This window comes from Arvicanthis niloticus, chromosome 2 (assembly GCF_011762505.2).
Source record: "Arvicanthis niloticus isolate mArvNil1 chromosome 2, mArvNil1.pat.X, whole genome shotgun sequence".
Classification (NCBI taxonomy): Eukaryota; Metazoa; Chordata; class Mammalia; order Rodentia; family Muridae; genus Arvicanthis; species Arvicanthis niloticus.
In genome coordinates, this window is record NC_047659.1 from 91,415,809 (window position 1) to 91,429,597 (window position 13,789).

Consider the following 13,789-nt stretch of genomic DNA (forward strand, 5'->3'; position numbering starts at 1 on the left):
AAAAATCTTTTCTTGGCTCAGTGACTTAGAAGACTTGTTGTTCTTGCAAAGACCCTGGTATGGTTCCCAGCACCCACGTGGTGGCTCACAACTATTTATAAACTCCAGTTCCAGGGGTTCCAATGCACTTGGTGCACATACATATCTAAAGAGGCAAAACATTCATACACATATGATAAAATAAATACACCGGGCGGTGGTGGCACACGCCTTTAATCCCAGCACTTGGGAGGCAGAGGCAGGCAGATTTCTGGCCAGCCTGGTCTACAGAGTGAGTTCCAGGACAGCCAAGGCTATACAGAGAAACCCTGTCTATGAAAGAAAAAAAAAAACTAAAAAAAAAAAATGATAAAATAAATACATTTAAGAATAAAAAGTAGTGTTGTCTTGATGTGCCAGGAGGAGTTCGTAATCCCTGAGCACTCATTAAAATGCTTCAGACAGGGCCCTGAAATCTGAATTTTAACAAGGCCTGAGAAGAATGTTGATAGATATACTCTCCAGAAAGCTCTCTAAGGTTCTGAGAGAGTTCTCAAGATTGGACTTCTTGGTTCTGCTTTCCTAGAAGAGTCCCGCAAAGTCACCAGCCCACTGCAGAGAAAATACCTCCATCAGACTGCCAGTTTGGGAGCAGGAAGCCCCTCACCCCAAGCCCTCCTTTCTGGCCACGTCTGTGGGGCCACACTACTCCCCCCGCCCCCCATGAACAGCTGGTAAGTCAGCATAAGAGTGGTGGGTAGGGGTACACAGTGGGTCTCTTCCAACTGGAAAATACCGTGAGTTGGTTGCTGCTAGACAGGTGTGGCTTGAGGACCCCTGCAGCTACAATGCCTATCTGTCCCAAGTCTGCCTATTCAGCCACAGAGGGCAGCATTGAGTCGTAGGCCCCGGGACATTTGGAAGGCCTGAGGATGTCCATTTGGATCCCTGGAAGAACAAACCCTTCCTAGAGTTGAGTGAAGAGAATAGGAGTCTGAGGACACGATTTTGAGTTTTGACTTTACTTGCCCAACCTGGGATAGTCCAGATAGGTTGAATTGACTTGTTTCTCTGAGCTCCAAGTTGACCTTGATTGGCTTAGCCCCCATCTCCTTACCCAAACCAGTCAGTAGACAGAGCAGGGAAACTCACTTTTCTTCCTCTTCCTCGGCCTCCTGGATTCTGCTTGAACCTCCAGGCAAGAGACTTGGCGAGACTGTGACAAAGCAAAGAGGGCAGCTGGGACTCTAAGCTCAAGCCACCTCCTCCTCTCCCAGTCAGAAGGGAAGAGACAAAGACCCAGATGTTGGTCAGTCACGGGCTTATGCTGCACATACTGGGTTTGCTGTAGACAATTTTGAACCTAGTCAAAGCATGGTGCCTCACTGCAAGAGGGGGAAAGACTAAGCTAGGACACACATCACAGTTTACTGGGAGTCTTGTTCACAGGGGCTGGCCTGAGGCTGTCTGTGTTCAGCCTTGTGAGTGAGAACTTGGGATAAAATAAGTTTCCAAGAAGCAGAGGCCAGGCGCAAGCCTTTGTCACACATTTCAAACACTTGCTTTTTAAAGGAGAAGTTTGCTGGTATAGGGTGAACATTCAGTTAGAACAACTATGATTTTTTTTTTCCTGAGACAGGCTCTTACTATGTAGACCAGGCTGGTCTTGAACTCATAGAGATCTGCTTGTCTCTGCTTCCCAAGGTCAGGAAGTAAAGGCATGTGCCAGCATACCTGTTCTATGAAATAATTTTAGTTCTGAAGCCGTGTTTTCAGGGGTGTTGGAGTTGTTGTGACTAAGTCTGGGAAAGAAGTAATCTTTGGGGAATGTAGAATCTAGGCAAAGGTAATACCCTGGCACTTCCTGCCTTGATACAGGAGCCCAGAGTGCAGCCCCACCCCCGGATGCACCACCATTGGGTTAACCATTTAGCCTAATTCTCCCTGGACAAGCCTCCAAGCTGGGCCCGGCACCCGACTATCCCCTGAGAGATCAGCAGCTACATGTGGCCTCTAAAGCTACCAGAACCCAGGAGGACAATTACCACCAGCACGCCGTTGGTGATGAGGGTCTCTGATGAGGAAAGACTGAAAAACAAGAGAGAACTCCTGGTCAGTAACAACATTCTTAGCTGACCCCTTATAAAGGTGACAAGAACTAGAAATTATTTCAGTCATAAAGTAGCATGATAACTCTCCAGTTATCATGAGAAATATCTGCTTAAAAATCTAGGTTTGAACCAGACTTGGCATCTCTCTGTACCTCAGCATCCGAGGGGCAGAGACAGGAGGATCAGAGCCCTAAGCCAGTCTCTGTGACCCTGTTTCAACTTAGATCTAGGTCTGTGGGTTGCAAGGAGGAGAGTGGTGTACGTTTAAAACAGAATGTCCATGGAGAGAGAGATTTATTGATAGTGTTGTAAGCAGCCCAACATCTAGAACAGATGCAAACACTTCGTACCAACAAAGCTTCTGTGCTTTAATTAATGTATACATTTTACAAATAGGGTTGGCTTTTTAAATTAAAAATAATTTTGTTATTTTATGGGTATGGGTGTTTTGCTTGCCTGCCCACCTTCCTTGCCTGACTGTTATGTACCACATGCATGCAGTTCCAGCAGAGGCCAGAAGGGGGCATCAGATAATCTGGAAATGGAGTTACAGATGGTTATGAGCCATCATGTGAAAGCTAGGAATTGAACCCAAGTCCTCTGGAAGAACAGCCAGTGTTCTAAGCCACTGAGCTGTCTCTCCAGCCCCCAGATTTAGCTTTTGTTGGCTTCTCCTCTGGTTTTGACTAGTGGTTAGAATGTTTGTTCTGACAGTTCTGGGTCAAAGAGGATAACCCTTTTCCTGATCACAGTGGCAGGAATTCTACCAGGAAGCTCCTGTTAGAAATGCTGAGGACTGAGGCAAGCACTGAAGCGTTCTCTCTCTCTCTCTCTCTCTCTCTCTCTCTCTCTCTCTCTCTCTCTCTCCCTCTCCCTCTCCCTCTCCCTCTCCCTCTCTCTCTCCCTCTCCCTCTCCCTCTCCCTCTCCCTCTCACTCTCCCTCTCTCTCTCTCTCTCTCTCTCTCTCTCTCTCTCTCTCTCTCTCTGTGTGTGTGTGTGTGTGTGTGTGTGTGTGTGTGTAGGGGCTGTGTCTCAAGTGTGGGCTACCATACTTGATTTATACAGTACTAAGAATTGAACCTAGGGCTTTGTGCATTCTAAACCAGCCCTCTACCAACTGAGCTGTCTGCCTAAACTCATACAACTTTACAAGAATGCTGGCAACAATGAAACTAGAATAGTGGTGAAGCATGGGCACTTTACAAGCTCCTGCTTCATCATCGCCTAGATGAAGAACTCGAGAGAGCTGACTCTTGGAGGAAGCCAGACCTGGTGCCAACAGTGACGGTGGACGACGGTGGATGGGACAGCAGCACAAAGGCAGCCTCAGCTCTAAAGTCAAGGATCTTCACTGACACACAAGCCTGACACCTACTTACTTCTCTTCAAGCAGGAACTCCACCTCCAGTTCTTCCATGCCCTGAGGAGAGAAGAAAGGAAGAAGGCTACTGGCCATGCATGCACACCTGCCTCCAAGGACCTTCAACCACCCCTGTAGACCTGCCATGCTATGCCCATACTTGGTCCTAGGGCCATGGAGAAGGAACAGCTGTCCCAGCTCTCCTTACCCTCTTCAGCACTCTTTGACCCAAGTCTCTGACATTAGAAACAATTACTACATTAGTACAATGTAAGGGAGATCCGGGTGTGGATGTGACGCCTGGCCCTGAGTGTGTGTTCTTCTGTGCCAGGATGTTGGCTTTCTGTTTCAACTCACTGTTTGCCTGTCTTCCTATGGGACTCAGGGCTTGGTCAGGGGATCTGTGAGGTGGTGCCTTTAGAGAACCCACCTCTGCTCCCATGTTTCTTGTGTAACTGAAGGTGTATCATGGCTTCACTGGGCCTCAGTTTCCCCATCAGAATGTACAGAAAGCAAAGAGAGAGATGTTTGCTCTCTGATGTGTGCCCAAAGCCTGGACAGCATCTTATCCACAAGTTATCTCAATATTTGATCGAATCTAGAATAACCTGGTTCTTTCCAGTTCTGAACTTTTCTTGACTTGCACTCTCTACCCAGGGGTATTCCAGAAATAGGACTTAGAGGTAGGACAAAGGGAAACTGACTGCTTGGAGGAACTATTGTCACCATTGCATAGATGAAGAAATAGATAATGAGGGGAGTTAGGTAATTTTCATGCAAGTGATAGTTCTAGGATTTGAACCAGAAGCATTTCCTGTCCCAGCTTTCATATGCGCTTGGAGAAGGGGTATCATGCATGGGCATCGTGGTAGTAAGTGGTTATTCCCATGGAATCAGAGGCTCAAGGTCTGTGACTCTGCACCCACCTCTGGGTTGAGTGGGAACTTCACATGGGTTTTATTCCGAAGGCAGAGCTTGGAGAGGTCATAGAGGACTGTCAAGAGATGGTCATTTTGTGTCAGCTTGTCTTCATCACAGATGCTCAACTCTAGTACATTCTAGAGGCGAAGAGAAAGAGCAAGCCTGTTTACCATAGTTGCAGTGACCTACTCCGAGATCAAAGGACATGACCTCAATCTAGAAGAGAGTGAAGTATGAGGAAGAGGGTCACAGAGGCTTCTGCTTAGATGCCAGAGACATTTGCAGGGACATGAATTCAGGATGAAAGTGACTCTCCCTGTTCTCCAGGGAGCTGGAGGCTGCCATGCCCCCTGCTTTTGATTTCAGGAGAATTTGGTCCCTTTAAAAGCTTGAGAAACCTGGGAAGAGTAGAGAGGACTTTCATTTCACCTGGGGAAAGATGAAGAGTAAAGCAAGGTCCTGCAAGCCATGGGATACATGGGAGCTGAAGGTAGCTAAGAAAGGCAGGGCAGGGAGATTAACACTTAGTACTCCAAGGGAAGGGCACAGCAAAGGCTATTGCTGTTCCAGTGATGGTATGGTTGGGGTGAGCTGTGTGAATTCTATTCTTTGGCTCATCAGCCCCTACTAAGGTCCCATGTATGGCCCCACAGCAGTTCTTCAAGTGACAAGTGGCCTGTCCTCAATGGCCTCAGGTGGCATGGACTAGTTTATAAGGCTCCCAGCCTCTGATCCTGAGAGGTATGACTCAAGGCAAGGTTTACCCCCTAGATTTCTATCTAGTGGACACAAATGTAGCTATGGGCATCTACAGCTATACAGGATTTTGTAATTTCTAGAAAGTTAGACCAGAACAACCCAAGAACCGCAAAAAAAAAAAAAAAAAAAAAAAAAAAAAAAAAAAAAAAAAAAGCTCAAGTGCTGATTTCAAGATGGTACATTACATTCACATGGAAATATGGAAATTAGTCCTCCCCCACAAAATTCATACACATGATAAAAGGGGGGACATTGTCTTTTAGCTTATTGAGACTGGTTCTCACTGTGTAGATCAGGCCTACTTTAAATTTGCAATCTTCCTGTCTCAGCCTTCTGATGGCAGGTGCGAGCCACCACAACTGGTGCAAAGGTTGTTGTTGTGGTGGTGGTGGTTATTGGTTGTAGATTTTTTTTTTTTACTATAATGATCACAACTCTCTTGAAAATAAAAAGACTCTTAATTAACTAGAACTCTAAACAGTTTTCTGGAGTGTCAAGCCTTAACTTTCTTGGGATTAATGATGCCTTTATCAACAGGCCAAATCCGTCTCAAGGCTGCCACAACTCAAGATGCTCAAGGAGAATTCTACAAGAGCTGTCACTATGACTTAGCCCCACCATATATCTGAAGGAAAACAACACCATGGCATAATGACTCAGCATGTGAAAGCATACACCCGAGGAAATAGAGTTGAAAGAAAACACAAAAGCAATTAATGGATTTAAGAGGCAAACCTCTTAAATTAGATCAGGTTGGACCTGGTTAATAGAATGGCTTTCCCTCCTGTGGATTCTTATACAGGGAGAACACTCTGGAAGGTGCTAGAAATATAATCTGTTCTGAAGCAAGAGATAGTTAGGGCCAACAACAATTAGGAGGACAGAGGAAGTTAGAAAGTAGAAGGATTAGCAGACTCTGAGAGAGACACAGAGGGAGAAGGAAGTAGCTCTAGTATAGGAAGACAAAGAGCCTTAAGATGGATGGACACACACACACACACACACACACACACACGCACGCACGCACGCACGCACGCACACGCACACGCACATGCACACGCGGCTGAAAGGGGAGCAGACACATGGGCAAGCACACAGGTATGGTCATCTGCGGCTCACCTTTACTTGAGTCTGGATCTGAAAGGTGAAGCTTTCATCCCACTCTGGGTGTAAGCAGTTGGAGATGGTTCTGGTCCTTAGCTTCTTCTGAGAGGCAGTAGGCAGCCAGAGGGTCACAAAACAGTCTGTCTGACTCACTGTCCAAGGAGGACAATGGGAGAAGAGAAGGGAGAGAGGAGATTGTGGAGTCAAAAGAGAGCCTCAGACAAATCTCTTCTAGAGCAATGTCTTCTGTCAGTTGATAACCTTTTCCTGATCTTGGTTCTACCTCTCCAGCTTGGTCCATGAACCCCAAGAAGGCTACACGTACCATAAGGTATAGGTTTCATGGGATAGGAGAAGGTCTTGCTGATCCTCATCTTGGACATGGGTAACCTAACACAGAAGTATCCTGGGTTCTCAGCAAACAGCTTTGGTGGTTAATTGTCAGAAGCCATTCTGACAAATAAGTAAGTTTTCTAGAGATGGCTCACCACTTTGCGTGGCTGCGATGGGCAAGCTCTGAATTGCAGAGCCTTTAGAGATTTCATCCCAGGATTGCTTCTTACTACTGATATGCCTAACCTGTCATATTACATAGGCTAATGATTCCTGGTCATAAGCCCACACTACTAGACAGATTTCCTGCAGATCAACATAAAGATGAATTTTCATGAATTAATGCTGTTTAGGTGAATTAGTGATTTTATAAAATTCTTGATTCAATTCAAATAATTTTAGGAAGAAACTTTTAAGAGATGATTTTAGTTGTTTGGCAGAAAAATATAATAAATTTAGAATCAAGAATAGAATGTGTTCCCTCCTCATAGAATAGTAAGTAAAGGCTGCATGATAAGGAATACAGTGAGTTTTCACAATTACACTAAAAGAGGCTTGGGACAAGTCTGTGATCAAGAAAAAACATTCACTCTAGGTTGGATCCAAGGATGAAGCCATAGGTGTGCACCATGATAAAGCAAGGACATGTAAAACTGTTGGTTTGAACTTATACTGAGCTTATAGAATGAAACACTGCTTTGAACTTAATATCAACATCCTTCATAACTCCCCTTTCATGTACTATTTTATTCATGAGGTAATTTTTAAAAAACAACTTTGTCTAAGAAGATATAAAAAGGCTAGAGAGAAGAAATGAAGTGGTGGCTTTGGGGGCTCGGCCCTACCCATCCAAATGTCTACTTGCCTATATACATAGTGTGTAAGTATATGTGTATGTAAGTATGCATGATCACTTGTGGAGTTGATGAGACAGGTGGTTGGGCCAACCAGAGTGTGTGTATGTATGGGTGTATATACATCTGTGCATGTTCTCTGTGTAAATGAATTTTATTTTTCTTTTTTTCCTTTTCTCTCCGGTCCATGAAGAGTTAACAAGTCCAAGCCTCTTGCCTGGCCCTTGAGAGGTCCTTAAGCAATGGAGAAAAGAAACTAGCATTTATTTTATATAAGAGAGAGTTAAAAAGAAAAGAAACCATTGCTTATTCCCAAAGAACAGTAAGAAAGTGTCAAGTTTCCAGAGGTCATCAGCTTCTGGCCCCCAGAGCAGTGAGAGAGTTACAAAGTCATAAAGCATCAGTTGGACCTTTGTCCAACTCTGTGACCCGTCTCAGTACTTGTGATGCTGGGAAGGCCAGCAGTTAATCTTGGTTGTCAACTTAACTAATCTAGGTTCAACTAAAACCCAAGCTTTGGGCCATTCCTGTGAGGGATTTTCTTAATCAAATTTTTTGAAGCAGGAAGACCCACCCTGATTCTGGGCCACAGCTTCTGGTGGCAGCCAGTATGAAATGTCATAGAAGAAGAAAACTGCCTTTTGCCTGCTTGCCCTCATTCTCATTGTCAAGAGCATCTCTCCCGTTGCTATGTGTTCCTTCAGCAATATTAGAACCAACTTCTTTGGGATTCTAATATACACCAAAGACCAGCATCTCCAGGAATACTCCAGGCCTACAGCACCAGATTGGGACTATGAGACTATCTAACCTTGTAGACTGAATAACTCCTGGATTCTCAGTGTTTCCCATCACAAGAAAGCCATGGCGGGACTGTTCAGGTCATGTCCTGTGAGCCCATCTCATAATCCCCTTTTGGCATATATTCATTATATCAGTTCTATTTGTCTAGAGAACCTTGACTAATATATACCTGTTGATTTGGAACAAGATAAGCTCCACATTGCTCCAGATGTCAGGGAAACACCTGGAAGACCTGCTCCAAAGGTCCAGTTTACCTGTTGTCTTAGCAACACGGGATCCAAAGTGGGGTTGAGCTGAGGAGAAGCAGTGGGGGAAAGCATAACTCTCCACAGTCAGCTGATGAGGGCCAGTGTGGGAAGGGGTAGAGGAAACAGTGAGCAGGGGCCACTCCTCCATATGGTTTAGTGCAGCTGCACCCAGTGGGTTCTCTGTATGGTACTGGTCTCCTAGCACGAGATGTAAAATCCAGGAAACCTTCATTTTTGTCGCCAAGTGGCTTCTTTCACTTTAAAGGAACAAACCAAATGTGATACTGCTCCATGAGCCCTGGAGAAGGGAAACTGCTTTAACTTCAATAGGGCTTTCCAAAATGGGAGCTAGCTTAACTCTTCTGGTTTTAGAGCAGCAGAAATAGACGGGGCTAAGAATAGCCTGAATGGCTCTTATGCCATTATTCTTGGGAGGAGGGAAGAAGTACCAGGACTGTCTTTGTCACCACCTTGGTGACCTGCTGGGGTAAGTCCCAGGGGTGCAAACCAGATCTGTAGAATTTAGTGATAGTCAACATTTTTCATCATCAGAAGTCTTATAGGTGGTGGGGCTGGCTAGGCTGGGAGTCCAGCTAGCTCACAATTATTATGCAATTGCTGTGTGAGTGGAAGCAGAGCTGCCTCCCAGGAACTGAAGCCCGTGTTGTCACGCCACCAAAAGCTCTTCAGTGTCTGCAACTGCATTTTAGATCATGTGTTCTGGCTTCTATCCCTATTGGTGAGCAGACACTCCCATCCCTCCTCACACTGAGTAAAGGTAAGAGGATGTCTTCACCTGTCCTAACAATGAGTTAATCCACACAGAAAGACAAAACCTTGATGGAATGAGAAGAAAATGATGACATCATCCAGGCCCATCCCTTCTAGGTCCACCCTGTTCTCTTCCACTAACTCAGGTCCCTAGTCCAGAAATCAGGTGTCCCCCTTGATTCTCACATTGTCCTCATCAATACCACCACTACCTTGGTGGCAGGCCACTATCATCTTTGGAACTTTCCCACTGGCTCCCTGTCTTCTAAGTTGTCTTAGGCCAACCCTTTCTCATAAGAGAAGGAACTTTTTAAACATGACTTTGTCACTACCCAGTTTGATCACTCCCATGCGTCTTCAGGAAGGAGTCTCATCCTTACCCATCATGGTTCTCCTTCCCATTTTTCTCAACTTCAGCCTCATCCCTCCACCCTTCCTGTCTCCCACCCTTGCCCTGCAAATACTCATGCTCATACACACACACCTACACATGCATGCAGACACTCACCCACACTCATCTTTACTCTGACTCCAGGACAAACTTAGTCATTCTTAGGTCTAAAAAGGGCTGTGCTGTCTCACCTCAGGCCTTTGAACCTGCTGTTCCTTCTGCTAGAATCCTCCCTCCTCTCCCCTCCTCACCCCTCCTCTCCCTCCCTCCCTCCCCTCCCTGCCTTCCCTCCATCCCTTCCCTCCTTCCTTCTTTTCTTCCTTCTCTCCTTCCCACCCTTCATTTATGTGTACATATGTTTGTCTGCATGAGTTATGCACACCTGTTGAGGCCAGAAGAGGGCATCAGATCTTCTGATACTGGAGTTACAGGAGGTTGTGAGCTGTTATCTACATGCTGGGAATAGAACCTGGGTCCACCACAAGACACTGAATTGAATCATCTCTTTAGCCCCAAATTATTCTTATCTACTTTAACCCACCCCTTTCTTCACTAGCCCTTCAGGTTTTAGAAGGAATCTTCTCAGAAAAACCTTCTCTGAGTTCCCAAGTCTGGCCAAGTGCCCCTTAGCTGCAAGTCCCCTGTGCTGCTCCTGGGAGGGCGTTTGCGATTGCTGTACTGGCAGAGCAGGTCCAGCCATTGTCTTCATCATCCTGTAAACTTTGAGAAGGCCAGGGCCTGTAACCTTTAGACAGAGTAGGCGCTCACTAGACAACTTTTAAACGGATGAATGGATAAGTACTTCCTGTTTTAGGGCTGTATCAGAGGCCAAGGAATCCCAGCAGATCCAGGAGGCCAAGTCAGTGTGTGTAATTTCTCTAGGGATTGAGAGTCACCAAAGACCTGCTCAGTCCTCTTGGGTCCCTCCCTTGGCTTTTCCTGATCCCAAGCCCTTCCCCCTGGTCCCGGAACATTCTTCTCAAGTTTGCTTTCTATGCAGTGGGATTCTGCAAGACCTTTTGGTTCTGTCAGGCCACTTAGTAGGGCTTAAAGGATGATGTAGAACCTCTGTCCTTTAGAACTGCTCCTCTTTTGTCAATCCATGCCTAAAAATTTCCCAGTGAACCCATCAAAAAAGACCTCAGTGTATTGGCCTAAGACTAAACTAAACCTCAAGCTAAGATAAAAAATTCTTGTGACAAGTATTGTTTAGCTTTTGCTAATTTGATACAGACCTAGACATATCTGGGAAGAGGGGATCTCAACCATCAGTTTGGTCTGCAGGAAATTCTGTGGGGGCATTTTCTTGATTAATGATTGGTGTGGAAAGATCCAGCCCACCATGAGCAGTGCTATCCTTAGACAGGTGATCCTGGATTTTATTTAAAAAAAAAAAAAAAAAAAAAAGGCAAGCTGAGCAAGCCATGGAGAGCAATCCAGTAAGCAGCACCCCTCTATAGTCTCTGTTTCAGTTCCAGCTGCCAGGTTCTTGCAGTAAGTTCCCACTCCTGCTTCTGCAATGATGGACTGGAATTTGTGAGCTGAAATAAACCTTCCCTTCCCATGAGTTGCTTTTGGTAAGTATTTTGTCACAGCAACAAAAACCAAATTACAACATGCTGTACACCTGGCCTCTCAGAACTTGGAGGGTGGTTGCAGGAGGAACATGAGTTCAAGGCCAGTCTCAGTAAGGATTGTCTAACCAACAAATGGGCAAACAAACAGCAACAACAAACCAGTCTTGAGAGAGACAAGACCAAGTAGGTGATCAGCTGCCAACACTCACTCATCAGTTGTCCAATTAGTTTGCAGAAACCTTCTTCTACCTTATACATTAAAGGTTGGGAATAAGGAGGGAATGGCACAAAGGGAAGAGGCAGTGGAAGCTCTGGGGACCCAGGTGACAATCTGAGGCAGGTACATTAGCTAACTACAGGAATACCACCAGGTTAGTCACAAGAAGTGGTGACTCAGCTGGGAATTTCAAGAACTGGCATTTCTTAGACAAAAGCAGGTTCTAGTCCCTGTTTCCAGGAAGTGACAGAGGGTTTGGTCATATGAATGACATGTCCCCTTTCCTGAATTGTAGGTGGCAGAGATGAGTTAATTGTCTTCATAGATGTTCAGAACATTCCTGTGTGGTTACAGTGGATACCCCAATATCTCTTGAGGATCCTATGAGATGTCCCTAGGGGTACCAGTTGGGGTTTTAACTTGTTTCCATCATAGAAAGAGATTCCTGGTGACTAAAGCTTTCTGAAGCTTTCTGGCAGTGCCTGCCTTCTGGCCTGGGACAGGTACTCTTTAGCTCTTGGCAAGCAGGGTGTTGCTTCTGAACCCCCAAATACTTCCTGCTATCTGCCTCTTGAAATCTCCAGAAAACCAGACACAGGTTAAATGCCTAAACCCAAGAACCATTCATTTTGGATTTAAGCTATAGGGGGCAATTTCGCACAAAAGTCATCAGGATAATTTTCCACTGAATCCATAGGAGGTAGCATATAGCCTAGGTTGTGACAACCATGGAGTGCAGACTTAATGTGACCTTGTGAGCACCATCAGATGCCATATCTGCCTTTTATCCCTCAGACAAGTGAGGAAAACATAAACAAGGGGATCCCAAAGAGACCCCCAAGGTCTGCTTGCATGCGAAGGGGCACTCGGTGAAGGGGAAAAGGAGAACAGTAAAGCCAGATCATAGCCTGCCTCACCACTCGCCAACCTCCAGGGGACAGGTGTGGCTGGGAGACGACAGAAGAGAGGGCCTTGGACAATGGAAGGCCTTGCATGCAGGTGCAGGCATGCAGACTGAGAATGTGCGTCCTGGGTGACTGGTGACGGTAATGAGGCTGAAGCTGACACACCTCTGGAAAAGCTGGAGAAAGGCCTTCGAGAACTAAGGTTAAGGGGAGGGGTGACCACTGCTCAAGAAGGGACGGAGAGAGAGAGACCTATTCTGGAATGGGCAGGAAAGGCTAAAAAGGTGGCATGGTCTGGGCCAAGGGGACACTTCCTGGCTCCTCAGATCATACCCCAGTGTGCTGAGAAAGCCCCAAGGAGTCTGAGAATCTCTTGCTCTCTAGTGGGCCCCTTGGCTGACACAAGCTAGACTGAATGCTTCTTGGAACAGTTCCCACTGGCATGAGGACCCTAAATGCCTCACCCTCTATAGGCTGTCTGAATCATGTCGGACCCTTTGCTGTCTCCGAGACTACAGAGCTGTCCTTCCTCTGGCCTTCCACACTCATCCCTGCACTGTAAGTCGCCAGCACCTCCATACCTGCTCTCTCTAAGCTGCCTTAGTACATGAGCATCAGGAAGACTGTGATTCCCCCAGGAACCCATGCAGCAGACTCCTCTTCCATCTAGCTCCTGACTGATTTCTTAGACAGCTATACCATAACATAGGTGTAGGGAATCTCTGCCCAGCCTCTTTCATAGAGTGGCAATTTTCAACCTGTGGTTCATATCAGGGATCATATCTTATCAAATCCTATATGCTGCAGATATTTACACTATGAGTCACGATTCATAACAGTAGCAGAATTACAGTTATGAAGCAACAACAAAATAATTTTATGTTTGGAGGTCACCACAACATGAGGAACTGTATTAAAGGGCTGCAGCCTGAGGAAGGTTAAGAAACACTGTCCTAGAGGGTCCCCTCTCCTCAACCTTCCTTCAGGCCTAGAATCAAACCCTAATTCTACTTCAGGCGACCATTAACCCCTCACCTACAAAGTGATGATTCCTCAGGCATTAGAAAAATTAATGGTGTTGGATACCTGGTGGCCAGCCCACAGCAGGTGCTTCAAGGACAGAGCCAGTCCCTTTTCTTAGGGTGCTTCTCCTCAGACCAGGCTTCCAGGCCCACAGGTGCTCACAACTTGGCCAGTCAGAACTAGGACCTCAGAGTGCCTTTCTTGGTCTTTGCAGTTCCCATAGCTATATACCCTAGACACAGAGCCTTTTCTCCCTAGAGATGCCAAGCTTCTTTCCTAGTTCAGGCAAGCAGGGGTCCACATGAGAAGAGAACTGATCTCTTAGACAACTATACCATAGCATAGGTGTAGGGCATCTCTGGCCCAGTCAATGGCTTTCTTTCCTCCCAAAGCAGATGTCCAACCACATGGAGGAGGCTGGGCTGCAGAGCT

General features: G+C 46.0%; 1 protein-coding gene across 2 annotated transcripts in view; it reads right to left on the reverse strand.

The window, feature by feature from the left end:
- Positions 1 to 13,789, reverse strand: part of Pla2g4e (phospholipase A2 group IVE) — a 64,683-nt gene that overhangs the window by 17,410 nt on the left and 33,484 nt on the right. For both annotated transcript variants that reach the window (XM_034494854.2, XM_076929543.1), the window contains exons 3-7: positions 6,250 to 6,386; positions 4,377 to 4,508; positions 3,470 to 3,510; positions 2,025 to 2,067; positions 1,132 to 1,195 (exon numbers count right to left, since the gene is read on the reverse strand). In XM_034494854.2, coding sequence (XP_034350745.1) covers positions 1,132 to 1,195; positions 2,025 to 2,067; positions 3,470 to 3,510; positions 4,377 to 4,508; positions 6,250 to 6,386 — 417 coding nt within the window. The remainder of the gene's footprint in view (positions 1 to 1,131; positions 1,196 to 2,024; positions 2,068 to 3,469; positions 3,511 to 4,376; positions 4,509 to 6,249; positions 6,387 to 13,789) is intronic.